This window comes from Rhodnius prolixus, unplaced genomic scaffold, assembly GCF_049639745.1.
Source record: "Rhodnius prolixus isolate KJV_2025 unplaced genomic scaffold, Rpr scaffold_16, whole genome shotgun sequence".
Lineage (NCBI taxonomy): Eukaryota > Metazoa > Arthropoda > Insecta > Hemiptera > Reduviidae > Rhodnius > Rhodnius prolixus.
In genome coordinates, this window is record NW_027411616.1 from 704,452 (window position 1) to 732,020 (window position 27,569).

General features: G+C 32.8%; 3 protein-coding genes and 1 long non-coding RNA gene across 6 annotated transcripts in view; 3 read left to right on the forward strand and 1 right to left on the reverse strand.

The window, feature by feature from the left end:
* Positions 1-160: 160 nt before the first annotated feature.
* LOC141457402 (uncharacterized) lies at positions 161-17,311 on the forward strand. 2 transcript variants are annotated; one of them, XR_012460373.1, is made up of 5 exons: positions 161-1,038; positions 14,107-14,304; positions 14,562-14,588; positions 14,719-15,082; positions 15,177-17,311. It is a non-coding gene; the product is annotated as an uncharacterized lncRNA (long non-coding RNA). The 2 variants fall into 2 exon arrangements; XR_012460374.1 differs by lacking the exon at positions 161-1,038 and adding an exon at positions 13,792-14,036.
* On the reverse strand, positions 3,461-20,665 carry KrT95D (phosphofurin acidic cluster sorting protein KrT95D). 2 transcript variants are annotated; one of them, XR_012460372.1, is made up of 10 exons: positions 19,844-20,665; positions 18,776-18,863; positions 16,399-16,488; positions 10,696-10,821; positions 9,825-9,978; positions 7,665-7,789; positions 7,475-7,583; positions 6,285-6,452; positions 5,983-6,188; positions 3,461-5,855 (listed from the first exon to the last, which is right to left on the reverse strand). XR_012460372.1 is itself a non-coding variant. In XM_074134330.1 (9 exons), the coding sequence occupies exons 1-9, from the start codon at positions 19,948-19,950 to the stop codon at positions 6,175-6,177; spliced, it is 981 nt and encodes a 326-aa protein (XP_073990431.1). In that variant the 5' UTR covers positions 19,951-20,665; the 3' UTR covers positions 3,461-6,174. The 2 variants fall into 2 exon arrangements, 1 of the variants encoding a protein (XP_073990431.1); XM_074134330.1 differs by having other exon boundaries at positions 3,461-6,188.
* A 902-nt stretch (positions 20,666-21,567) lies between these two features.
* p130CAS (Serine_rich_CAS and FAT-like_CAS_C domain-containing protein p130CAS) lies at positions 21,568-24,392 on the forward strand. Its single transcript, XM_074134329.1, has one exon. It carries the CDS (start codon positions 21,720-21,722, stop codon positions 23,247-23,249), a length of 1,530 nt encoding a protein of 509 aa, XP_073990430.1. The 5' UTR covers positions 21,568-21,719; the 3' UTR covers positions 23,250-24,392.
* A 2,393-nt stretch (positions 24,393-26,785) lies between these two features.
* Positions 26,786-27,569, forward strand: part of LOC141457468 (uncharacterized protein KIAA2013 homolog) — a 51,838-nt gene continuing 51,054 nt past the window's right edge. Inside the window, exons 1-2 of the mRNA XM_074134489.1 lie at positions 26,786-27,020; positions 27,424-27,527. Of these exons, the coding sequence (XP_073990590.1) occupies positions 26,965-27,020; positions 27,424-27,527 (160 nt within the window). The 5' untranslated portion in view covers positions 26,786-26,964. The remainder of the gene's footprint in view (positions 27,021-27,423; positions 27,528-27,569) is intronic.

Below are 27,569 nucleotides of genomic sequence, written 5' to 3' on the forward strand. Positions count from 1 at the left end.
CAAAACTTTTTTATTTTATCTATCAAATAGGTTGCTAATAATATAGAAAACGTAAATTAATTAAGATATTATTCGCCAATCTCTGTTAATGGCCTGTGACCATATGGTTGCATCAGGTCAATAGGGTACTGGTATACGCCATCTTTTTTTTCAACAAAAATGCCTCATTTACTTGATTATAAATACTGAAAAAACTTTCCTTATTTAAAAAAATGTTTAACATAAAAATTGCACCTATTTGTTCGGTGTGTTTCAAAACAAGGTATTCACAAGCGTACTTCGTTTTTTCTACATTGTGCCCACAGATGAACATCCTCCATTTATACATCTTCTTTTATCATTTGGCACCAGAATCACAAAGTGTCCCAGATCATCAGATCATATCTCAGATCTTCATCTAATGTGTATATTGAAGGAAGTCCTGTTTTTTTGAAGCCGTTTTATAATTTGTTAGGTAACTCATCACAACCGTCCTCGGAATTCTATTGGTACATTACATTGATAATTTGGTACATTACATGAAGTGATTTTTATAAAACACCCAAGCATTGTGAAGCACTGCACCCACTCGCCACGTGAATATGGGCCACCACCATTTCTTACCACGTATATTTATTCAGTAAGCCATTATATCTTCATCCATCAGTTCCGCCCATGTTACTGTAACATTCGGGCGAGAAATGCATATATTTTTGTTTCACATGGCAATACCTATTGACTGTTCCAAGTGGAAATATCCTTGCTAAAGTAATTGCGGAATGGTCATTCCAACGGACTACCTCAATTCCGCGTTTCCAATCTAATGTGCTTCCCCCCACCCATTTCGTCATCACTGTAATTACAGCCGCTTCAGGTGGAACAATAAAAAATTCCGGCTCACCAACAAATTCATCATCGGATTCGTTGTTATTGTAGTAAGTTTAAGACCTCCTCGAATATTAGCCCATCTTTGACTTTGAAATGTGCATTATTGGAAAAACAAAAAAAATGAAATAGTAGTCCAAAGACCTGATGTGACCAAATGGTAACACAGCCTTTGTAAGTGATTTTATAAGTATAAATTTAAGCCTTGAAATTTGTTATTGATACATAATTTATAACAACTATTGGTTATTGTGTTTCATATAAAAAACAAAAATTATGACATAGTTAATAAACTAAAAAATTGCTAACAATAAACTAGTGTCCAAGCTGATTGGAACAGGTTTTTTCAAAAAAGCGTAACTAACTGAAAACACTAGTTATTATGATTTTCCGTCCCTTATTACGAATAGCATACACTAACGTACACAATAGAAAAGAGAAAATCTAAATTGATTGTCTAGAATGAACAGAATTCTATTAAATGTGGCAAAATTCAACTTAGGCTTTGATGGGTTAAATGCAGTTCAGTGATGTAAAGTTTTCAGCAAGTTAGACTTATCACAAGCATATCAGAACTGGAAGTTGATCAGAGCTCACAGAATTAGTTACAATTGCCGTTTACAAAGGTCATTTAACGCAATACCCAGCTTTCTTATGGTGTTGCGTGTACCCCAGCTAACTTTCAAAATATTAGGTTTCTTTACTGGAGGGATTGGAAAATTGGGATTGTTTTTAGACTAAGTATTAATTGGTTGAAATGATGAAAAATAATTTTACTTCCATTTGGAAAGTTTTTTTTTTTGCGTTTTCAATAAGTTGATTTCCTCATTGGGTGAATTTTGAACACAAGTGAGATTTTTTTCAAATGTCCTGAAGCAAATTGGTTTTCAAATTGATAGTCAATGTCAGCATGCTACTCACGAGAAAATTGTTGCAGATTTAGAAACTACTACGCCTTGAAATGCTTCAACGCTCGTTTAACTTCAATCCATTTTAGATTTTGTAAATTATTTATGACAATTTATACTTCGGGTTTCTCCAGTATAACATACCTTGTGTACATTTTCAATATTAATAATCAATATTTTGAAAAGTTGAGGAACTCTGTTTCCATTATTTAGGAGATTTGTTTTGTGTTCTTTCCTTTTTTGTGCAATATGCGAAATTTTTAGAGCTAAATTTTAATTTATTTTTCTATCATGTACCTTATTATTTTGTAAGTACATTATTTAATTATTTTTTATTTTGCAAAAGTTATTATTTTAATTGAAATACTGAGAATGTCAACTCCAGGCTAACAGTTAAATGGGCAATTTTTCCGTCAATACTTTATCATTTATATATTTTTCTCGAGTGAGACGCCTGACGCTAATAGGTGTGAAAGGTGATACGAGTTCCGATATAATTTCATTGTCCTCTAAATCCGTATCAATATCTCTGATCACTCCAGTGCTTTGCACGCGAAAATTAGGAATGTACGCCACAATTTCGCGTTCTCTGAGGATATGCAAATTTAATAGAGCATTCGCCGCCTCAGCACTACTTGCGATAATTTTCATCCTGTTCAACCCTGACACTGATATTTCAACAATAGCGTCCTTTTGAGCACTAGAGGACTTTATGAGCCACTTTCCCAGAGTCATTCTATGGATCTTACCTAGATTACCCCGATTACCCTCTAGGTTAACGACGAAAGGACCCTTATCCGAGTTGCGATAGCGATTTTTTGTTGCTTTGCTAATATACTCAGACTTATTAGGAGGTAGATACTTTTTAGCCTCGGGTTTAACCTCATGTACTTGAACTTTATTTATGGTATTTGGGATAATCTCACTAGATCTTTTATGACCTCGAGATGTTTCATGCGAAATAGAATTAGCTGGGTTTGATTTAGCAGATGTAGAAATCGATTGCTCCGCCACTATATTACTCACATTAATATCTTTGTTTACGTCTATGTTATTTAAAATCATAGGATTAACGCTAGACTTATCTGGTTCTTTAGTTGTTGGCGGGGGCTCGAAGCCCCCGCTGTTGGCTGACATCTTAACCAGGCTTAAATCTTCAGTAATTTCACTCCTCACTAATTTACAGCTATTTTATGTAGCAAAAGCACTTGCAACACTTCTTAACACGATTTTAAATGTTCAAAGATCAAAAAACTGGATTTGATTTTTCTTCCCTTTTCGGGGGTCGTTCCGTCGACAAATGCCTTATTTTTCGCCTTTAAATAGTTATTAAATCACTTAAATAGAACTGATTATTTAAGAGAGCCAAATCAAACAATTTCACTATTCAAACGATCATATGTTCTCGTGGGGTGTATTCTTATAGCAATAAATATATTCTTCTTCTAGTAAACTGTGTTGAAGAAAATTGGTCAACTAAAAGGGCAACTTCACAGAATAGGGTTCTCGAATTTTTCCGTTTTTCTTTTCACTGAAAACACCTATTTTTTTAAATATTTCAATGAAAAATCATTTTGGAGGAGTTGTGGAGAATCTGTGTGATCAGATTAAGTTGTTATTGCCATATATGAAAACGTGTTTCCCATTTTTAAATTTATTTGTGAACGTTAAGTACAAAAAAAAAGATACACGGGGAAAATCATAAAGTCTATATAATTTCCACAAATCAGAATAATTAAAATTTCAATTATAAATAAAGTGATAACTTTCAATTATTACGTACATCTTTAAAATCAACTTGTAACACAAATGTAAAAACTACTCAACACTTATGAACGTAATAATAAATAATATAAATAAATATTTGTTTTATTACACTCTCATTTTTTTAGTTCAATTGAATCTTACAACAGAGTTCACTTTAATTAACCCTTTCTTTAAGTAGAGGTCTCCTAAACAATATAAACAATGACACACATATCAGTTTATAGTACAACCGTTGCAGAAAATATTATGCATACAGTCTCTTAATATGTAAATTAAAGCGTGAAAACAATAATAGATAATAATGATAAACAAAATAACAGTCAAAAAATAATATAAAACCTATTAACTAGTATTCAAAAGATCAAGTTTTTTTTTTTTTTACCAAGATGACTCTTTTACTAAGGTAAATTATCTATTTTACCTATTCTAAAACTGTTATTTTAATAATCTACAAAATTGAATCCAAGTTAGCCCAGATTTGGTAAAAATAAATCAAATATCAATCACTTCCTCCTCGGTAATTTTATTTTATGAAATGTTCAGCAGTGGTTTGTTTGATTAAATTCACTATATTTGAACTTTCCATTTTCAGATTATTTTTTAAAACAGACTTTCATCAAGTAAACAAAAACAAAAAAAATCAGTGATATGATGCAATATTTTTTTCTAATCCATGTGCAATCACCTGCATTTGAAAGCATTTTACTCTTTTTTTTGCTAATATTTTAAAGGAATTTTTTAAAAGCAAATGGTGAGCGAAAACATAAAAATTGAATTATTAATTCATAAGATATCAAATTTTAAAATTTATGAGCTTTCTTGAATTAAAACGTGACTCCTGACCTCAAGACTTCGAATTTTCTCGATCCGGTCAGTGGAATATGCAAAACAGTAACTTGGATGTGTATGGCTGGTAGGTAATTTTTTAAGGTTTTTTATAAATTCAAATCCTAAGATTTTTACACTTGAAAATTGTATTACTCACTCACTTCAGCACTTACTTACTTCTTATCGTACTTTAAAAATAAAATCCCCAAACAAAATGCTACTAAACGTGAGGAATCAAAAATTTCATAATCTTTTTTTTTCGTATTATTTGAATTTAGAAAAGAAATACGCGTGTAAAACAAACCACACATAACCATTTGTAATAATATATTTTAAAGTTATATTCAGATGTTGGGTGGACATCACAAGTGACAAGGTATCCAATAAAAGTTTCACAGTGATAAAATGTTTAATACGAGCCACCCAACTTATCTGACAAAGATACTGACACATCACTTTCTCTTCTGTATTTTGGACACTATTAAAATTTTTTTCCAATGTATAGCATCAATTATACGGAATTCTTGGAAGAAAAATAATTTTTTCTTATTAAACCAGAACTGTCTGAAAACATATTTATTACAAACCTAGAAATAAAAACTATTTTCTTAAAATGAAATTCTTAAAAAGTATAATTCAAATAATGTTACAGAAGTTGGATATTGTGCTGGTAAGAGAGAACATTTTGGGGGCCCAGAATCAGAAAAAGCAGTTTTTTGGGAATTGTTCTCTGTCCGTTTGTGTCCGACAAAATGAGCGTATGGAAAATTGTGGAAATTTCAAAGTAGAAATTTCATTTAGCGAAAGGCCTTTTTTATCTTTTGAGATTTTGGATCTTATGATTTTTTTATTAAACCTAAAATACAAATTTCACAAAAATACGAATTTGAGAACGACAATGGTCACGTTTAGAAAGTGAATATTCTGAGAGTTTATTCAGATAAACTTCACATGATGTACAACATGATGAGGCACAATAAGAAAAAAAAAATTATAAACTGATAACAATGAGGAGAAAGGAACAAATTGCCATCCGCGAAGAACGTGGAAACTGTGTAACCGGTTTCTAAAAGTTTTAGATTTCACATAATATTCTAAAATAACTGGCAATTCATCAACAAAGCAGAGTTGACACAATACTATTTATGATGTGACACTTTTTATGAGTTGCCACAATTCTATCCTATTGTGACACTTTTTGAAAAGTATTTTTCCGTGCATTTCAAATTATAAGTTAAATTACAGGATAAAATGCGAAAGAACCGAACAGAATTAAAGAAAAATGAGTATGCTATGTTGAACAAACCGATGATAACTTCTGTTATTTTCTTTGCTTACTTCTTTATTTTCTGTTAACTTTTTTTTTATAATTACAACAAGAAATAACAAATTAGACATCACCTGGTTATTTACTTCATCTAAATATTTGTATTTTTAATAGTCATTAAGTGCTGAGACAACCAATGATCAATTTTTATGAAAATATAACTGAAAACAAAAATCCACTTTGACCACATTATTTTCATTGTTTACAAGACAACAAAAAAAAACTTCAATTAACAATGTCTAAGTTGGCTAGTAGAATTAAAAACCCTTGTACATGTTCATAGATTACCTGTTGAATTGACGAAGATTAGGATTTAATGGATAATTTTGTTCTATTCTTTAGATTCCAACTAAGTAATGGTTTCATTGTAATGTGTCAAGGGCATTGGTAAACATATATTTAAAACACAAAAAAACAACTGACAGATAGAAAATAGGCAATCTCTGCCATTTAGAAATACAAATATTGTAGAGGTTCTGTTTATTCCTGTACTCCTGCAAAATAAGTAACAATAAAACAATAATATTTTCTTAGGAATTAATAAATTATTAATTAGGAGTGAAGAGTAAAAACAAAACGAATTGCTTTACCTTGAGGGTTGAGATTGTCATTAACTAAAGATCGGGATGAAGAAAAATATGGACGAAGCGATGGTTTTGGTGTGGACGAAATGCTCATGGTGTCTACTTCAGGGCCAGAGTCACTTAAGTCAAGTTCTTCAAATAAATCTTCAATTTCAGTTGGATCCATTTCACCACCTGATACAAAAGAAATAGTTTTCAAACACAGAATATTGACAACACATTATTTCTTATTAATTTTATGGGATATTAATAAGTTTAACCGGAAGGAAACAGTAATTAATACAAACCAGAACCTTTTATTAAACACTTTCTATCAGAGTTTAAAAAACCTTTAATCTATGAGAAATAAGGATAAATTTTTAAATATAGATTTAAGTTATTTGGAGATAATTTTGTCCATAGAGACGAAGAAACAAATCAACAGTCTAAGGAAAGTAAGTAAAATTATCGCTTATTTTTTTAAAATTTAACGCCCAACTACCTAACAATTAGGTGCTGTCATGGACGAGAGCGGAAGCCCATACATTACTATTATTTTACACTACATTTTTTGTTTAACAAATTAAAAGTAGCTACACGCAGAATTCGACCTGAGAATCTCCCACTGGCAAATCCACGCTCTATATCCACTGCACAACACCCTTAAGAATCGTTGAGTCGTTTGTTAAAAAAAAATCGCAACAGATAAAACAGAGAAAATCAATCTGTAAAATGGAACTTCCGGTTGGTAGGTTTGACCAAAACCTTTCTTTTCAGACTATAAAATTTTGTAGACCATTACACTTGGTAAATACGTACTTTCGGTTAACCGATTTTCTTCTAATTTGGTGTACTTACTGCAGAGATATGTTGTTTAAGTTGTAATCACTTAGAAAATCTCAAAAAGTTAGCTGAAGATATTTTCGAAATAAAATTATAGATATTCGTAAATTTATTGCACGAAGTTCAAGTAATGCAAAATTTAATGGATACTCTACTCACGAACACAATTACTACTCTCTTACTGTCCATAATTTTTTTATCAAAGAACCTCAAAACGTAAATTTCCAGTGGAAAGCTAATTTTTGTAAAATTTGCTACAAACGTAATACTTTCGGAATGAGAAAGTTTGATTTGAACAACTGAATATCAGATTAGGGATTTTTTTGTTTTGATGAGATTAAGGTTGGTGTTAACATAAGTAAGTGCATATGCACCTGCAAGCTTGCTGCTTATCACTTCTCTGTCTGTATCCAAGCCGTGTAAATCTTCATTTACTCTAAATCGTTTCAGTAAAGATATAAACTTTTGTTTTAGGTTTCTTTGCTGAAAATTTGAAGTAACACAAAAATTATTAACGGAACTTTAAAATTCTGAAACTACTTCATCTATTATCAGAAGACTCACTCTGACAGTACTAGGCTGTATACTATCTTTCCTAACTCTCCTATCTTCCAGCATCGGCTCTGAGTCTGAGCCTTCATCATTGCTACTAAATTCTTCTTCATCATCAGAGAATTCACCTATTCTAGCTGCAAAAAAAAAAATCCGATAAGCACTCACACGACTTTCCCTGCACTGAAATTATTATTGATACCATTTTCTCCGTTTTATTCTAAATATAAATGTATTGAGGATAAGATTGCTTGACTCACAGGTGTAGAAAGGTCAAAAGTGATAACTCTTAGTTTGGCAGTCACATCACGACATGAAAGCACATCAAATCAACGTCGAAGATTCCCTACGGCTTGGACAATAATATATAATGCCAGTTTTAAATTGTTTTTCTGAACTTAACTTCTGAGCATAACTTTAGTAGTACTATCGGGGAAAGGCTTCCCCAAGAGGGTTGCCGAGGCTATCATGGATAATCTGTTGACCAGATTGAACTGATTGGGGTTCTATTTTCAAATGTATGGCAATGATAGTGTAATTCTGTAATCGATATATGTAGCATCACAAGCACAGCGAATAGAGAAGTAGTGGGGGCACGTGCGTATGGTGAGAGAGTGTGGTCAACCAGGTGGCTAGTCAGAGAGGCCTAGGCCAGAGAGTGGTGCACTACATGTAGTATGTGTCCGTAGAGACCAAAAAGAGATAAAGATTAGAGAAAGAGGTTGAGTGAAAGTCCCGCACTGACATCCTACTTGAGGAGGCGTTCTCGGCCGCGGTGGGTGAGTTTTGTATGGGGGTGTAGGATTGGCGGGAGAGACTTGCATTTCAAGAAGTTTCGCCTATTATTGTACTGTACTAGTAGTAGTTATTGTAGCCTAATATTTTAAGAGATAGTTTTTCAGTTATTATTAAATGTATGGTTATTAAATATTTCAATTATGATTAACACGTAGGAATTAAGTAGTTTAGTTAGTTAGGGTCCGTGGTGTGAACGAGAGTGTGTCTGTCGGTTAAGGCAGTATAAGTGTTTGTAGCTGGTTAACCCAGTATGTATGAAGCTGTATGTAGTATTGTAATTTGTAAATAAACCAACTGAGATATAAGAATCAAAGTTTTGTTAAAATCCTTCTGCCCCGTAACCGCTAGAGTCGGTTACAATTCTATTGTTAGAACGATGCCCGAATACTCATTCAGACTTAATGTGATGCAATGTGCATTCAATGTGATTATAAATTGTAAACTGAACAAGGGCTTTTCGATTAATCCACGGTAAGACCCAGGTTTTATTGTTTACTCACTGGAGGGAGATCGTATGATTGATTCTTCCTAGGTTGGTAGGATCTTCCATCCGGATTTTGTAAGTTATAGTTAATAGGTTAGGGATGAGAGAGAGTGTGTGAGAAAGTAAAAAAGGAAGATATTCAGTACAGGAGGGGTAGCTAAGGCAGTATTAGAGTTCGATCGGTTCGGATAGTTAGTTAAAGGCGCTGAATTCATGTAGTACGCAAGCTTAGTCTAACGAAAATCAGTGAGTCTTCCTTGTAAGCTTAGATAAGAAACAGTATACAAAAATAGTCGAATCTGTACAACGCCATCTATTTAAGCCTACACAAGATAGAGTTAAATACATCCAAGAGTGAGGCTACTTTTTTGCACAAAGCGCAAACCAGTGCTTCAGTTTCAGGGGTCAGTGCTGACTTGGTCAGTAGCTGTCAAGTTTCTGCGAGTGACTCTAGCCCAGAAACATAATGTTTACTTCCTTTGTAGAGGGAATCGACAAGCCAATCCCTTTTTTTTTAAACGTGATCATCAACATTTTTTCCGAAACCCAGGAAACTCTATGTACATATAAACTATCATTCTCTTTTTTTTCTCCTTTCCTTTCAATGGCGCGTCAATATCCGAGGTCACTGACCTTTTTTCAGTGCACTGCCGGCCTCTCGTTAGGCAACACTATTAATCACAAACAATAAGCTGTAGGAAGCTACTAGAAAAAGAAAATCTAAGCACTGGGGATATGCTAACCACTGAACTATCCCTTCCCTACTATCATTCTTAATAGTAATAACAAAATATGGCATCAACATATATCAGATGTTGACGAGCCTTAATCAAATACTAATAATAATAATGATAAACTATTTTTTTTTTTGAGAAACACTATAAAATTACGTGAATGCTGAATAGTTTTAGTGGAGCCTTCATAATCAACAGGTTGGCTGTTGAGAGCACATACTGAAACCCTCGCTGCAACGCCATTGTTACCTTTAGCTTCTTTTATGTCGTTCACTAGATCCAATTCTAACTCCATCTGCTTTTGTAATACCTGTAATTTTATATTTTTACTTTTTATGAATTGCGTAGCATCTAATTGTACTACATGAAATGTCCGCTTTTAGCGAGAAAACATCAATTTTATCTTAAAATTGTTTCCGAAACTATCAAAAGTTAATTCAATGCGAAATAACCCATTAGATCCAAGATTTGTAACAATTTCCGGTAAGAAGATAACAACAAATCAACTTCACTTTCAGGATTCTCACTCTAAACCTACCAACACGCTGCTCTAACCTCTTTTCTTCGCTCTGCGCAATACTCTCTTAGGCCATCTCTTTGAGCTTATCCTTTACACGAGAGCGTACTAACTTAACTAACTAACCTTATTGAACTGCTCTCTTGAACCCACATCTCTTTTCTTATATCGTCAATTCTTACTCCATTCATCCATCCTAAGATTACCTCTTGGAATTCACCAGGACTCCATTACTTAACTGAAACTTGATTTATTAGCTGGAAGTTCGTCCAGATCTGGACGACGTTGTGAATTTGCTAGGTAGTGTATATTACACATTTATCAGATCTCCTGAAGATAGGCGAACGCCCAAAAACAAATGTTTAAAAAAGTTAAACAACTTCTTTTGAGAAAATAAGTCTGCTTTTCCAACACTGCGCATACAATCACAATGATGTTTTATTTCATACGGTACAAAAATAAGTAAAACGGACATCTCGTAACCTAAAAGAAGTAGGAAAAAAATCTTACTTGCGCCATATTAATGACACCATGGGCCAGTGTTTTATAGCCAAGGATCGTCCTATTTTTGTAGCGTTTACGTCTCTGGAGCATCACATGCAGCTTGTTACCATCCCTCTTCAAGAAATGAGGGTACTGAAACACAAAGTGACTTTTAAACAGGCAAGTGTTTTCCACCTTTAGTGTCAATATTTCAGAATAGTTCAAAAACATTGTGAAGAGAACATCTATATTTAGAATGTAATTGAAGGAAACTAAATTAAAATTTAACATTAACAAAGTAGATTAATTATTAATTAGATATTATTATGATTGCCTAACTACTATTTAAGTAAAGTACCAATCAGTTTAATTGAACAATGATCTTAAATCGACGATTTTTACTTCCTTCTGCTGCGCTAAATTTGCACTTAAATCAGATGACAAAAAATAAAATTAAATCGGTATGTACGTTGGTATATGCATTTGTAATTTTTAACGTCAAAATAATAATACGAGTATTTTCATTAACATTTTTTTCAAACCAGTGCATGAATAGTTTAATACCTTCTATTACAATCAATCTAAAGTAAATGGGTGCTAAATTAACTGAATAAATATTTTATGCACAAAAATGGCCAGCATAAGGGTCTGTAACATCTAATATATTCTAAAAAAATATGATACTAGAAATATGAATGAAATGTTGGGCATTTGCTGATTTGTGTACCATTTGGCGTTTCACAGGTTAAAAAGAAAAACGTTATAAAAAATCAAGAAAATTATGAGGCTAAAAATCAAAAACTTTTTAAAAAAATGCTTACATCAATGATTTTGTTTCTTTTATTTTTAAATAAAAATAGTCAGTTTAAGTTCATTCGCCGGCGGAGAATCTCTTCAAGAAACATAAAGGTTTGAAATTTGGATTGAAATGAAATCCTTCAAATTGTAACCTCGTATATCACAATAAGTATAATCAAGAAAACAATTTAATTTATATCAGTTATAGAGTTAACTATTCTTAAACATTTGGTAAAGTATTCATTGAAATCGAATGAATAGGAAAAGACCTAAAGGTTTGATATTCGATGGAAAAGAAATCATTCAAAATGTAATCTCCTTTATCTCAATAACTATATTCAAAAAAACAATGCAAAGTACATTAGTTATAGAACTAGCTATTCTCGAAATGTTAGTACAGAATTCATTGAAATCGAATGATATGTAGATGAAATATAAAGGTTTGAAATTTCGATGGAAGTGAAATCCTTCAACTTGTAACCTCTTTAATCTCAACAACTATAATATAGAAAACAATGGAATCAATATCAGTGATAGAGTTCACTTTACTTAACATTTTGGTAAAGGTTTCATTTAAATGGAATGAATAGGAGAAGAGATATAAAAGTTTGAAATTTCGATGGAAATGAAATCCTTCTAATTTCAACCTCTTATATCCCAATAAATATAATCAAGAATACAAAGCAATTTATCTCATTTATAGAGTTAACTATTCTTAACCATTTGGTAAAGGTTTCATTGAAATCGAATGAATAGGAGAATAGATATAAAAGTTTGAAATTTCGATGGAAATGAAATCCTTCCAAGTTTAACCTCTTATATCTCAATAACTATAATCTGGAAAACAAAGCAATTTATACTGGTTATAGAGTTAACAATTCTTAACATTTTGGTAAAGGTTTCATTTAAATCGAATGAATAGGAGAAAAAATATGAAGGATTTAAATTTCGATAGAAATGAAACCTTTCAAATTTCTACCCCTTCTATCTCAATAACTATTATCTAGAAAACAATGCAATTAATATCAGTAATAGAGTTCACTTTACTTAAATTTTGGTAAAGGTTTCATTGAATTCGAATGAATAGGAGCAGAGATATATATGATTAAAATTTCGATAGAAATGAAATCCTTAAAATTTTAATCTCTCAGTAACTATAATTTAGAAAACAAAGCAATTTATACCGATTATAGAGTTAAAAATTCTTAACATTTTGGTAAAGGTTTTATTGAAATGGAATAAATAGGTGAAAAATTTTCAAATAGGTCAAAAATTTCGATGTAAATGAAACCCTTCTAATTTTAACCTCTTATATCTTAATAACTATAATCAAGATAACCAAGCAATTTATACCGGTTATAGAGTTAACAATTCTTAACATTTTGGTAAAGGTTACATTGCATTCTAATGAATACGAGAAGAGATGTAAAGGTTTAAAATTTTGATGGAAATGAAATCCTTCTAATTTTAACCTCTTATATCTCAATAACTGTAATCTAGAAAACAATGCAATTTATCTCAGAAATAGAATTATTTATTCTTAACATTTTGGTAAAGGATTCATTGAAATCAAATGAATAGGAGAAGAGATATAAAGGTGTGAAATTTCGATGGAAATGAAATCCTTCCAATTTTTACCTCTTCTATCTGAAAAACTACACTGAAAAAAAATGCAATTTATTTCAGTTATAGAGTTATCTATTCTTAACCATTTGGTAAAGGTTTCATTGAAATCGAATGAATAGGAGAAGAGATATAAATTTCGATAGAAATGAAATCCTTCTGATTTTAACCTCTTATATCCCAATAAATATAATCAAGAATACAAAGCAATTCATATCAGTTATAGAGTTATCTATTCTTAACATTTTGGTAAAGGTTTCATTTAAATCGAATGAATAGGAGAAGAGATATAAAGATTTAAAATTTAGATGGAAATGAAATCCTTCAAAATTTAACCTATGTCTCAAAAACTGTTATCAAGGAAACAATGCAATTTATGTCAGTGATAGAGTTATCTTCTTTATAGAATTGAGATTTAAGGTCTCAAAGATTCTAATAAGAGGCTCTATGCACACGCATTCGCCTTTCCGGAAATCCACCACTGGTTATACTTCTGTTCTACATTGTTAATTGAAAATTTAATTTTTAAAAAACCTTGTCAGTCTAAGTCAGTGGTTCCCAACGTTTTTATGACCAGGGACCATTTTAATATTTTTTGGTTATCAGGGACTACAGGTTCAATATCACAATAAACTACTTTTAGATTTTAAATATAAACTTTAATTAACGTTGTGATTATGTTTTCAGTTATATTAATGTGCTTTTTGAGCTTGCATTTTCTCAACAAGATGGGTAATCCTGGGATTGATGAGATTACTCAAAGCGACGCGCACACCATCATTTGCTTTTAGTCGACTCCTGGACTTGTTTTTAGGCTCTCTAAGCTCGCCCGACGTCCCACTCACCGCGCCGTCGCTGCACACGTGGCCGCATGTCAAATAAATATATTATTATTTTAAAAATGTTAAGTGTTTCACGGACCATACTTTAGTTCTTGAGGACCACAGGTTGGGAACCACTGTTCTAAATGAATGTATAAAAATAAAAAAAAAGTAAAGTAATCGCCTATTTTTTCAGGTGGGGCTTAACGTTCAACTACCAATTAAGTGTCGTAGACGGAGGCGACTAATAAACATACTTTACTGTAAATTTCTTTTATTAACCACTAAATAAAATTCAAGGCCTAAAACCGGGAATCGAACCCAGTACCACTATACATATTAGTTTTACTGGTCTCGCCTCTAACCGCTCGGCTACCGTGGCGCCTAAATGAATGTAAGTATATATTCAGTATATATATATACAGGGTGTCCGGGCTAAGTTGTCCACCCCCTTTTTCACGGTAATTATTGATGATGGAAAAAAAATTTCAAATCGTAACTCCCTTTATTTTTTGAGTAGTATCTATCTAATGATATTATAAAAAACGAAATTCTGCTGCTGATATGCAGGTTAGAGAAACAAACTTTTTTTTTTAAATGGGAACCCCTATTTTTTATTATAAATTCTAAAAGTACTTTTTTTTGTTCCAGATCTTCGACTGAAGCGACGAGATTAAGGTAACTATACACTTAATTTTTTAGATATACCCACAAAAAAATAGTCCATTGGGGTTAAGTCCGGAGATCGAGGTGGCCATTGAATCGGATAATGAGTTCCTGAGCACTTTTCATGGAAATTTCTGTCCAGGTAATGTCGAACAACTCTCGCATTATGTGCCGGGCAACCATCTTGTCGAAAATACAAATCTAGCCGACTTTGTAGAGGAACATCTTCAAGCAGAACTGGCAAAATGTCTCTTAAAACAATTTGATACCTTTCACCAGTTAAGTTTTCTCTATAGAAGTATGGAAGTATCAGCTAATCGATTTCCTAAAACTCTACATCAACCGTTTATAGAAAAAACAACCTGAACGTCGAATAACTCTAGCCTGCCTAGATGTTACTTTACCACCATAAGTGCTGCTACAAGCAGAGCGTGGGAGTCCAGTGCTTTGGCTTGCCTATCCGTTCATGGTGCCCAGTTTGAACAGCTTCTTTAAAAAAAAATAAGGTAATTTTGACATTAAACTGAAATTTGTTTTTCATATTTTAAATTACCATAACTTTTGTAAAACCTAACCGATTTAATTTTTTTTTTTTTTTAGGAGCTCAAATACTATAAAATCCCGCGTATGCAGTCATTCATAATACTTAATACATCATAATACTTTTTTTAATAAAATGTAGTCACACGCAGGATGCGAACTGTGGGGATCTCCCACTTACAAAACCACGCTCTTGACCACTAGACCAACACCCTAACAAGATATTCTTTCCGTAATCATAGATCAAGAAGACTTGCATACTGGGTGCATTAAAATGATGTGATGATTGCTTTTAATTGATTTGAAATGATTTGATGATAAAACAAATTTATCCTGATTCACCCACAACCATTACATTACACTACATGATTTAAAATCTTAAATTATTATTATTTTTTTACTTTGCGTCACCAATAACATTTTTTGCAGTCAGAGGACCTCCCAAAACGTGTATTCGTGGTGGAAAATTAATATTGAAAACCGTTCACGAATAGATAAAACTGTTACTTTGATCTTAAATGTCTCAACTAATATTAGGGATATCGAAACGGAGTCAACGTCATTTTTCACAGTTTTTTTTATGTAGTTTTCATAATCACTGTCAAAACCAGTGGTCCTTATGAAACTCCAATCAGGTTTTTGGCCGTAACTCCGCCAAAAATTAAGATACAGGATCGGGAGTGAAAAATTTGAAAACTAGACAAAAAAAAATAGTTTATTTAGGGGTTTTTTTCGAAATTCCGCTTTACTAAAAAGTTATTAGTGATTGGTGCGTTTTAAATGGATCACCCAGTATATACCCTGAGCATGATCAATAGATTGATCAACACCCAAGAAAGCAATAAAGTAATTTTAAGAATGGTTACTACTGCAACACAATGAAGGACAATTGACAATACACTGGGCTACATGGTTCAGATTACTTAAAGAGTGATGTTTAGAAGTTGAATATACGCCATAGTTTAAATAAATAAAATTTAAAAGTCATCTATAACTGAGCTATAAGTCAACAATAAGATAATTAACAGATAGGTAAGATTCTTTTTCCAAATCAAATTCACTAAAATATCTGTACAACAAATTTTACGATCAGAATCAGTAAAAGTATGCTGGAATTGATAAAAACGAAATATTAAAACGGTTAATATTAGAACTGTGAGTGTTACAGAACTTCTTCACCAACTGCTATAATATGTTGTTAGTAAAATATAAAATGGCTTGTAATTGGTATTGTGTTGTATGTAATTCTTTCTATTGGGATTTCTGCAACGATAATAATTACCTGTAATGAAAAATTGAGTTGTAGTTCTGTTTCAAGAAGACCATTGGAAGGTAGCACCATTTCATTTGAGCGAAGAGTTCTTTTGGAGCCCTGAAATCAACATGACAATATTGTGAAAACATCAAGTTAGAGACAGAGTGAAAGTCATTCTAGTATAAACAATTACAATAAAATGGGATGTTGCCTAAATATATTAGGTTGCTACAACACAGCAGCATTATAACTATGCGCCCAACCCTGCATGTGATATCCCACAGTCCAGAAGATTGACGAATCTATCAAGACCAGCTGGTCAAAAATTAGGTAAACATTGAAAAAAATCTCTTCAAAAACTATACTCCAAACAATATATCTACTAGCCAAGCACTTTTACACACTGTATGGAGGACAACCGAAAATTTCGTTAGACCGTAATCCAAACTTTGCCCATCCTCTCTCAGAATTTAGCCTGTAAATTCAGTCTTTTCATTATTCTTTTATTGGAACAAATGTTGGATGGGTTTTTTAAAAGAAGTTAGTAAGTATCCATTTCGCTGGTGGCTAGTTGCTGTGTAAGTCGGCACTATGCTTATAACTCCTTTTACTTGGCCGTGGCAGCTATAGGTGTAACACTGCCAATTCTACAAAACGAGCACACTGACTGGATTTGACTAGTCACATAAGTGACATTGAAGTTTCGAAACCAACATTGACCAAGCAAATTTTCCCCTTCGATCACAAGGAGCAAGTACGAGGGTCGTTTGAAAAGTCCGTGCAAAGTCAGAGAGATAGCACTACTGGCGCGTATCAAGGTTATGTTTAGTTAGTAGCATCTCTTGGAAGAACACACACCAAGTTTCAGCCAGATCGGTCTATTTCTTTGTGTTTGGCATTCGTTTGAATCGAGGAAGTCAAGTGATTTTCAAAAAATGGACGAAAAAGAATTTCGTGTGTTGATTAAACACTACTTTATGAAAGGCAAAACGCCTCAGGAGACTAAAGAGAAGCTTGATAAACATTATGGTGACTCTGCACCTTCGATTAGAACAGTTTATAAGTGGTTTCAAAATTTTCGGAGTGGCCATATGGGCACAAGTGACGCTGAACGTTCTGGACGCCCTGTTGAGGTTACTACTCCAGAAATCATTGATAAAATCCATGATATAGTGATGGATGACAGAAGAGTGAAGGTGCGTGAGATTGCTAGTGCTGTGGGCATCTCGAATGAACGGGTACATAATATTTTGCATCAAGATTTGGACATGACAAAGCTATTCGCAAGATGGGTGCCGCGATTGCTCACGCTTGACCAAAAACGAAATCGTGTGAAGTGCTGCAAGGACGGTTTGCAGCTGTTCCAGAAGAATCCGCAGGACTTTAAGCGTCGTTTCGTCACTGTGGATGAAACATGGATACATCACTACACTCCTGAGACCAAAGAACAATCTAAACAATGGGTTACCAAGGGGGAATCTGCGCCAAAAAAGGCGAAGACCGTTCCTTCGGCCGGAAAGATTATGGCGACTGTCTTTTGGGATTCGCAAGGAATAATCCTCATCGACTATCTGGAAAAGGGTAAAACTATTACAGGTGCATATTATTCATCGTTATTGGACCGTTTGAAAACCGAGCTGCAAGAAAAACGCCCACGATTGGCCCACAAAAAAAGTCCTTTTCCATCACGACAACGCACCAGCTCACACCTCAGCAGTTGTGGTCGCAAAATTAATGGAAATAGGGTTCCAACTCGTTTCACATCCCCCCTATTCTCCAGACTTGGCTCCCTCGGACTACTATTTGTTCCCCAATATGAAGAAATGGCTGGCGGGAAAAAGATTTTATTCAAACGAGGAGGTGATTGCAGGAACGAATGGCTATTTTTCAGACTTGGACAAATCCTATTATTCGGAAGGGATCAACAAACTAGAGCAGCGTTGGACGAAGTGTATAAGCCTAAAAGGAGACTATGTTGAAAAATAAAAAAGGTTTACCCCAAAAAATTAAGTAGTTTTTATTTTTGCACGGACTTTTCAAACGACCCTCGTATAGCTGCAGCGATTTTTACAGTAGTATTTTTGTTTATATTAAATGTAAAATAATTAATACACCTGTAAATACAATCAGGGAGTGACTGAAACTGGTTTCCCATAACAGCTCACTAATAATGTTATTATTTGAAACGGACATATGTAAAGAAACACTCTATGCGGTCTTAAAATTAAAATATCGTGATTTTATAAGATATGAAAGATAATATAAGATATAAAAGTCCATACAATTATTTAAAAAAAGTAATTTTTTGTGTTTAAAATCTCATAAGCGCATTGCAAATATTAATAAGTAATATATTAATTTATCATGAAGAGCCTCAGAAAAGCGCAGCAATAAATGAGTTTACCTGCATTTTCACCGCTAACGATATTGAAGAAATATCAGAGCCATACGTTTTTAAGAGTACCAGCCTAGTTAAAGTCAGAGAACAAAGTCTGTAAAATAAAGAATTTTCAATAAACTAAAAAATCAATGTATTCCTATAGTAAATATTATTTACTGGAAAATAAAGTTATAAAATAAAAATGAATACGTTCAACCAAAATCTACTACATACTTTTTTTATCGTAATAAAATTGCCATCATTATGACACTAATTTTATATTGTAATGTAGAATATTTATTCAGGCGGGTTTTACGTCCCACGGGAATTGGGGGTCGTGGACGGAGACTATTTGTAAACATACTTTCCTATCAATGTTTTTTATTAATCATTAAACAAAATCCAAGGGTTAGACCAGGAATCGAACCCATTGCAACATTACATCTTGGCTTTGCGGGCCTCGCCTCTAACCGCTCGCTACTGGGCGCCTAAGTAAATTTACAAAGCAGCACGCTCAAGGAATCAATGAATACTGCAAACGTCGGTTAATTTGAAATCAAAATACGGTACAATGCAACAACAGATCCAAGAGACTTTCGTCTCTTTTTTCATTGATTCCTATCGTAACACGATACCAGTAGTTGCTGAGGGGATGGGTTGTAATGTTTTCCCCTTTCCGTTGAGTACCAGCCCTGATACATGTTTTAATCAAACAGGTTTTAGTTTGAACACTGATCATTAATTTAATACAATATTAATCGAAAACTAAATCATAAATAGCATAAGAGCAAGCAAAACGCTCTTGACTTTAAAGGATTTTTAATTAATTCCCAAGAGCAATCTGCCAGGATCACTATTTCCACCTCTTTAATGTGAAAGAGAAGATGTAGAAATAAAACTCAATTTTCTGAGATTAGTTCCAAACGCATACCATCAAAGGGGAGTAAGATTATTGCCAATTTTAGTCATATGTATACCTTTATCTTTTCTCCTATATATCTTTAGCATTGAGCACTTTTAGAATTATTCCTCTATTTGTCTACTTATAAAAAATGCAATTTTTTTTAATAAACTATAAGTAAACTTTATCACCTTGGAATACAATTCGGAGGGGTTCTGTCAACTTCCCATGTAGCGAACAACTTCATAGGCACAGGTTTTATGCCAATAATTGGCGTTGTTTTCGATTTGTCTGCCATTCTAGCGGGCAGATAAAAGTCTGATAAATTAATTTTATTAATCACCTATCACATTCTGAAGAAAAGAAATAACTTCAACAATTTGGAATTTAACATTGGACCATGTAACCGTAAAATAGTCTTCCTCAGAGAGGTAAATTTAGAACGCAGGTTAACCAATTCAACAGTATATTTAAAATTGTAAATAAAACATAATTTCAGAATGGTTACGCAAAAATTATAATTTCCCACAACTAAAAACAACTATACAATGCATATTCATAAAACATAACTTTAATATAGAATTAATTCTAATGACATTTTATAAAGTCCAGTGCCTTAGCTTTAATATAATTTCAGTTACAATTTTGTTAATTTTTGCATGCATTTTTTATCATTTTATATTTACTTTTATTTTCTTCTGTTCTCGTATTTTTCATCATTACCCTTTGATTACTGTCCTTTATCGTTATCCTATATTTAATATTAAAAGTTTAAAACTGCTTTAATAGGATGAAAAATAACTGCCAATTTCAGCTATTCATCAACTCTCCTATTCTCCAGTTAGTCACCTCCAACCTCTTCAGATCCTCCTAACGTAAGGTTTTCTATCCATCTTTTATCTGGCGACTTTTTCTTCTTTACCGGATAAATATGATATCACCACTTTTTTGAGCATTTTGTTTTTAAGTCGTCTTATATGCAAAACTAGCTAGTCCTATTGATTCGGAGGCTATTTTATAAAATATTTGGTTTTTCCTTCAATAATAGTAAGACTAGATCGAAGGCTTATTTGAAGACTATATCAGCAGATAATTATCAGTATTGACCTAAAAGAACTTGCCTTAATCTGGTCTGTAGCGCTCCGTTAGGAAACCACATCAGTAATTCACCTCTGAAGATGGATGAAAATCCGAAACTGGTCGGAATGTAAGTAAAGAGAACTCTATGACGGTTGAAATAATTGCTTACTTCCATTAAATTAGAGGGTTCATTTAGAGGTGCACTCATCAATTACTAGAATATATATGCATATAAATCTTCTTATACGAACGTACAAAGAATCCGAGGGAGCGGTAGACATTCTTTTCAAATACTACTATATGTATGTTACATTAAGAATTACTTTTTAAAAAACAAACCTGATATTTCAGCCTCCATAAATGGCCTCTATTTATTTATGATCTTCATACTTGTAAATGGATATTTATGGCCTCATATTTATGGAGTAGAAGAAACAGCTCCGCCAATTGGCATTAGACAATGCTTCTGAAATTAACTATTTTTAGGCAAAAAATTATGGCAGTGAATATTTTTAAATGGCTTGATAAAATATAATTTGCTGTCTTAATAACTGAGTGGTTTAAATGCTTCGTGGAGAACAGTGCTTTGCATCCTTTAAGTTCTTTTAATTAATACATTTTTATGGCACAGGACTGTTATAAGAGATTCAAGAATGTGTCTTACAAATTATTGTACTAATAATTATGAATGAAACATTTAGACAAATACCCCTTCCATATTTTGTGATTAATAAAATCAGGTTTAAATTAATAAAATGCTTTGGAAATAATTAAAAATGGAATATTATATTAAAATTAGAAATTGGGACTTTGGTTTACTTGGTTTGGTAAACAATGCAACAACACTGATGAAGTGGAAGTTCACGGTTGCATTTGTATCTTAAGAGCTGATGGTTAGAGCGTATGTTAATGTATTAAATTGGGTTCAAAAGTTTAGATTCTGACAATTTAATATTACAAATTAATTGCAACATTTTATGAGTGAATATGCCACAGTTACGCGAAACAGATATGCCACAGTATTGTGTTGCCCTTTATGATAATGTTGCGGACAGTTTCGACGAACTTAGCTTTAAAACTGGTGATGTTTTACTGTTAGTGGAACAAGAATCAGTTGGACACGAAGGTTGGATTGTATGCTCTATAAAAGGTAAAAAAGGAATTTGTCCGAGAAACAGATTGAGAATGTTAACGGAAATCGAACAAGATACCATAAGAGAGAATAAACGTTTAGTCACAAAGTCTATCGAGCAAAGTTATCTCTATGATATGCCACAACCAATCGGTCTGCAAGACAACTTACAGTACGATGTGCCCCAGCTGAGTATACAATCGTTAACTGTTGGTGAGAGTTATGATGTTCCAAAACCTGTGGGCGGTGCAGGAAGCTTGACTCCAAGTTCATCAGTTAGTTCCCTTACAACAGATTCTAATCGCTCATCCTTAATCCAACAAGATTACGATATACCAAGGCCAGCTAGACCTCATATAAATCCCCAGTGTTTGTATGATGTTCCAAAGGGTGGTGGTGAGATGTTAGAGATGAACTCGGCCCTTGAATGGCTTGGAAGGCTGGAATCTGATGTTACTAGCGGTATTTCTGGACTAGTAGGTGTTGCTACTATAGGCTGGCGTTCAAGAGCCAATCTGGAACCTCGACTCTCTGAACTAAGGTGGTCTGTATCCAGACTCTCATCTTCACTTCATGATCTTACTTTGTTCTGCCAATCTGTTAGAGCCGCTCATCATGACAAGGGTTTGGGAGGCAAGTTAGGACCTCTGGTTGCCAGTTTAACAAAAGCTGACCTTTTAGTCAAAGAATGTTGTCAGAGTCTGGAATTTAGCGGATGGAGTACTACTTTGTTGGCTGTTGAAGATCCTGATATTCATCAGCCGGATGCACTGGATGCATTAGTTTCATGTGCTGCTGCATTAACCGATGATATTAGACAAGTGACTTCTTTTATTCAAGGTAATGCCACGTTGTTGTTTAAAAAGAATGCACCTACAGGTCAGGAATCAGTTTATATCAATCTAGAAGATAAATCTACTAGAGAAAAAGATGTTATTGTTAAGATACTGGAATCATCTAATAAAGAAGAACAAATACAAGAACCACTTTCAGAAAATGATAAGACAGTTTTAGACTTTTATTCAGCCATAATTTTACAGCATGTTGGACTGCTTATGCAGGAAATCCAACTACTATTGTCTACTGTGACTCAGAATAGGCCTCCAAAAGTGTTTCTCTTACAGGCAAAATGTGTAGTGACTTCTTGTCAGCGTGTTATTCAACTCGCTGACACAGTTGAACGATCATTATGTTCACCGGCAATAAAAAGAGACATAGAATTCTCTACACAACGGCTTTGTGAAGCTATGAATACAGTTGGTCACAAGACAAGAACCGCAGCTGTACATTTCCCGTCTGTATCAGCTGTTCAGTTTATGGTTAATTCTGTAGATGATTTAGCTGATTCTGCCTCTAGACTGCGGCAGGCTATATTAGTACATTAAACATTTATTTAAGAGTGGTTGCACTTAAATTATGGCAGTGAATATTTTTAAATGGATTGGTAAAATTTAATTGGCTGTCTTAATAACTTGAGTGGTTCAAGTGCTTCGTGGAAAACAGTGCTTTACATCCTTTAAGTTCTTTTAATTAATACATTTTTATGGCACAGGACTGTTATAAGAGATTCAAGAATGTGTTTTACAAATTATTGTACTAATAATTATGAATGAAACATAGAAAGAAGAAACTGGCTCACCAGCACGTATTTAATCATTTCAAAATCGCTATTGTCAAAGAAGAACCTTGCTGCTACTTCAATGAAGACCTACCTTGAGAGGGCCACAAACAAATTAGGGAGGTCCTAGTTTTGTTTGTATGACTAGGGCTCCTGCGCGTTCACTCTACCATTATTACTTAAGACGTGAGAATAGGATCTATGCCTGTACTTACACAGCCATAAGGGAAATGTTTTTATTGTATAATATGAACTCGAACGTGAGCTTGAACGAGTGTCAGGTCTTAGTAATCATCACACCAACTTTGTTGCTGGGCCAGTGTCTATGATATTCTTATGGATCTTTATGATCCCCTAATAAGGAAGAAGTCGCAGGGTGTGAGATCAGGAGGCTTCCTTGGTGGCCACGCTAATAGAGCAGCGTAACCCCTTGTCAACACGCCCAATTCAGCGATGTGGAACTTCTGCTTTGAGATAACCACCAACAGAGTATTAATAACTCATTAGAAACTTGACAAGTTTTTTTTTCATTCATAATTATGTATAATACTTTTTTTTAACCGAACGAATAATTTCTAGTAGCCCCCTACAAATTTAATTCTAATTGTTCATTTATTTAGTCTAGTTTCCTTCATTAATTATTTTTTTATAGTATGTTATTCTGTAAAATAATGAGACCTCGAATTATGCAATGTTTTTAGAATTTTAATTTTGTGTATGCGAATACTTTTTATTATGATAAATTCTGTTTGTGGAAATTTTCTAATAGTTTGTACCTGTTTATTTTACATTGCTTTTACTTCAAGGTTTATTAATTAGAATATATTTTTTAATATAAATGTGTAATCGTAAGGTAAATCATTGATAAAATAAGTATTACCATGTGCAATAAAAATTAAATAACAACAAGGCAACGGATATTCACACCCCTATCCTAATACATACTACCTTTGTTGAAGTCATAAAAATCATTTATAAATAAAGATAAAACACTAGGAGAGAGTAAATGCCCTACTGACGTAAAGTTTCCGATAGTCCTTTACTGGTCCAAACAGATGATTCCATGTTTTTATACAAAGCCTAAAGGGCATTTATAAATTAATTTGACACATCTAATGTAAAAAGGTTATAAAATAATGAGTTTCTATCTGGTGAATCAAACGCTGCCTTAAAATCAATGAAACAGCAGTACATTTTGTGTCGTTTTTTACGAGTTTGTAGTTTAATTAAACAGGAAGCTAAAGATATTATCTACAGTGGAATGTCCTATCCGGAAACCCGCCTGACATTCATTTAAAACATTTTCCTCCATTCATAATTGCAATGTAGAAAAAGCCTTGGCAATTCAATCGATAAAGGATATTCTTTATTATGTACTAACAATATTGATTTTTCCTTTCTTTAACAGCAGGAAATTAGTTAATTTTGAGAAGGTGTCTGGAATATGGGGATTATTGTAAATCAAATTAAATTAGTGCAAAAGTTTTTCCAAAAAAAACATCCGGGCAGTCTTTAAAGAATTCAAATGGAATACCGTCGTTTCCAGCAGCTTTACTACTCTTAGCCTTGTTTAGATACTTAAAACTGAAAAGATTTATCTTAAGATTCATTCAAAATATATGGAGGGGCATAGAAAATTGGCGAGGCCTACACAAGAGGGTTCAAAAACTGACTGAAATAGCAAACCATTGGTTACAAGTTATGCTTGGAAAACAAACGAATTTTCTGTTCTACATAAAATTTATCAACTACCAAAAACCTTTCGAATCCTTAACTGTTCAAAATTTATCAATAATTCTTAGATAAAATTCTCTTTTTCTATTTTGACACAATATCTTAACATTTTGATTAGACTGTAAATAAAGATCTTTAATTTAAATCACAATTTGGTTTCCTAAACATATAAATTCAACAGGATAAACGTTTTCTTCCTCAACACTACACACTGAAAATCAAACCATTTCTCTTTGAAGTGGCATTTAAATTATTTTCAATTTGATTAGAATTCCCCAAATACGCAACTCTCTTAATAATATTAACAAACAGATTCACTGCATCTTGTGGATCATCTGGAATATCTGAGTATTTTGCATTAAATTATTCATATTCTCTTTAAAATTTAAGGCAGCCTCTTCTTCACCTTGTCCTACCGGAAAGGTATAACTATGCCTGAACCCTTAATCTTAACCATAAATATGTTGCTATTTAATTGTAAAGACCTGCCAGAAATGTTACCGTTACGTAGTAGGGGAGCGGATAGAAGATTACAAATAATCTTTGACTTTTAATCTTCTACACGCTCCTCAAATTTAAACAGGCTTTACTCAAATAATAGAAGTTTATTTAATTAGAATTAATACTTTGTCAATTTTTTTCCCTTCAGTGACCTTTAGGCCTATAAAAGTAGTTTTCTATTTCTATAGTTCTCCAGGGTATATCTGATTGATTAACAAGTGTTAAGAGTATTAACTCAGTCTTAAGCAAACCTTTCTAATTGCTAAAAACAGTACCATCGATTCCAATAAGTAACCCTTCTGGGAAACCGAATGGTTCAAACTTCGAATTTTGACAATACACGAGTTAAAGGCGAGGACCGGAAAGCTGAGATGTGTTGTTGCACCAGACACGATTTTCGGGTCGTAACCTTTAATTACGTTTAATGCAATAAGAGTAATTTGCAATGAAGGCTATCCTCCTCCATTCCCTACATCGAGGTAGGAAGTGAAACACTAATCCCACCAGAAAAAATAAGCATTACATGCTTAAAACAATTGATAATACAATAGGCTTTAGTGGCATCTAGGAGGACCTAACGTCCTTCCTTTAACTAGATATAAAATATGATTTTATTGCAGTCATCTTTTTTCTGTTGTGTTAACCAAAGGTATACAGGTAAATTTCTAAAAACCACTTTTCCGTATGAAAGGGATCACAAAGTGTGTATATCTAATGAATACTCTAACTCAAAAATTTGCTTAAAAAAAATTACTTTGTCTTACTAGCAGTAAGAGAAAGTAAAAATTTGATTAATTTATGTAAGAATTTTTTAAACGTCTCTAAATTGGTAAGTTGCCTTCGAGGTAAGGCTTTACATCTGGAATTCTACAAGTGGCTTGCTTTATTATTTTGCTAAATGTATGACTTAAAAAAAACAAACAAATATATGAGCGAATTAGTTAATGTTTTTAAAATAATATATATTTCATTTTTCGTATATATTTTTTTAAGCGTTCTGTGTATCAACGCTTTCTACTTATCGATTTTCAACAATCGATTTCAAGTCATGCTATTATTACCTTCTTTTATCTTCCTATCGCAGCTGATTTTCGTTATGATTTAAGATTCGAATGGTTATATTTTAATATACAGATAGGGCCTAGTTTTGAACATAAATATTTATATAAAATTGAATTGTTTGAGTGGGAATCAGATTTAAATTTCCTAATGGTCTGCAAAATTACGAATATACTATTAACAATGAAATGGGGATAATAGATACTTTGAAAAAATGGAAACGATTGATAGAAAATTACTTGATGTAAGGCATTTATTTATTTTTAATAATGAAGTTTTTTTTATACTGAAATCTGATAGGTAATCGACTAAAATGCTCAAATTTAGTGTAATTTTTATCATTGTAAATAGTGATTAGTACAGCTTCTAAGTATAATGTTAAAAAACAATTATTTTCTTTAAAATTACTGCTCAATTAGAGGATATATTGAATTATATTAGGAAAAAACATTTTTTTGTCAATAGCAGCATTACCTTCATTATTGATGGAGGTGTCTTTATATATATTTATTGTATATGTATTTTTCAGTAAAAGTAATACATGTTTAAATGTTACTGTATTTGCATAGTTTCTGATTCAGATGCACTGATTGATTTTAATACCAATTTTATTTTAACTAATAATAAATTTACTCATTTATTCTTAGGTACAGGAGATCGTATTTCTTTCTCATAATAGTATTGGTTTTGATGCTGTACTTGTACCCATCTTTTCATGAAGTATACGAAAAGAAGCAGCCAACTGATACCGGTACTTTTAAATCTGTTTATTATATTAATGGCGTATATAAAA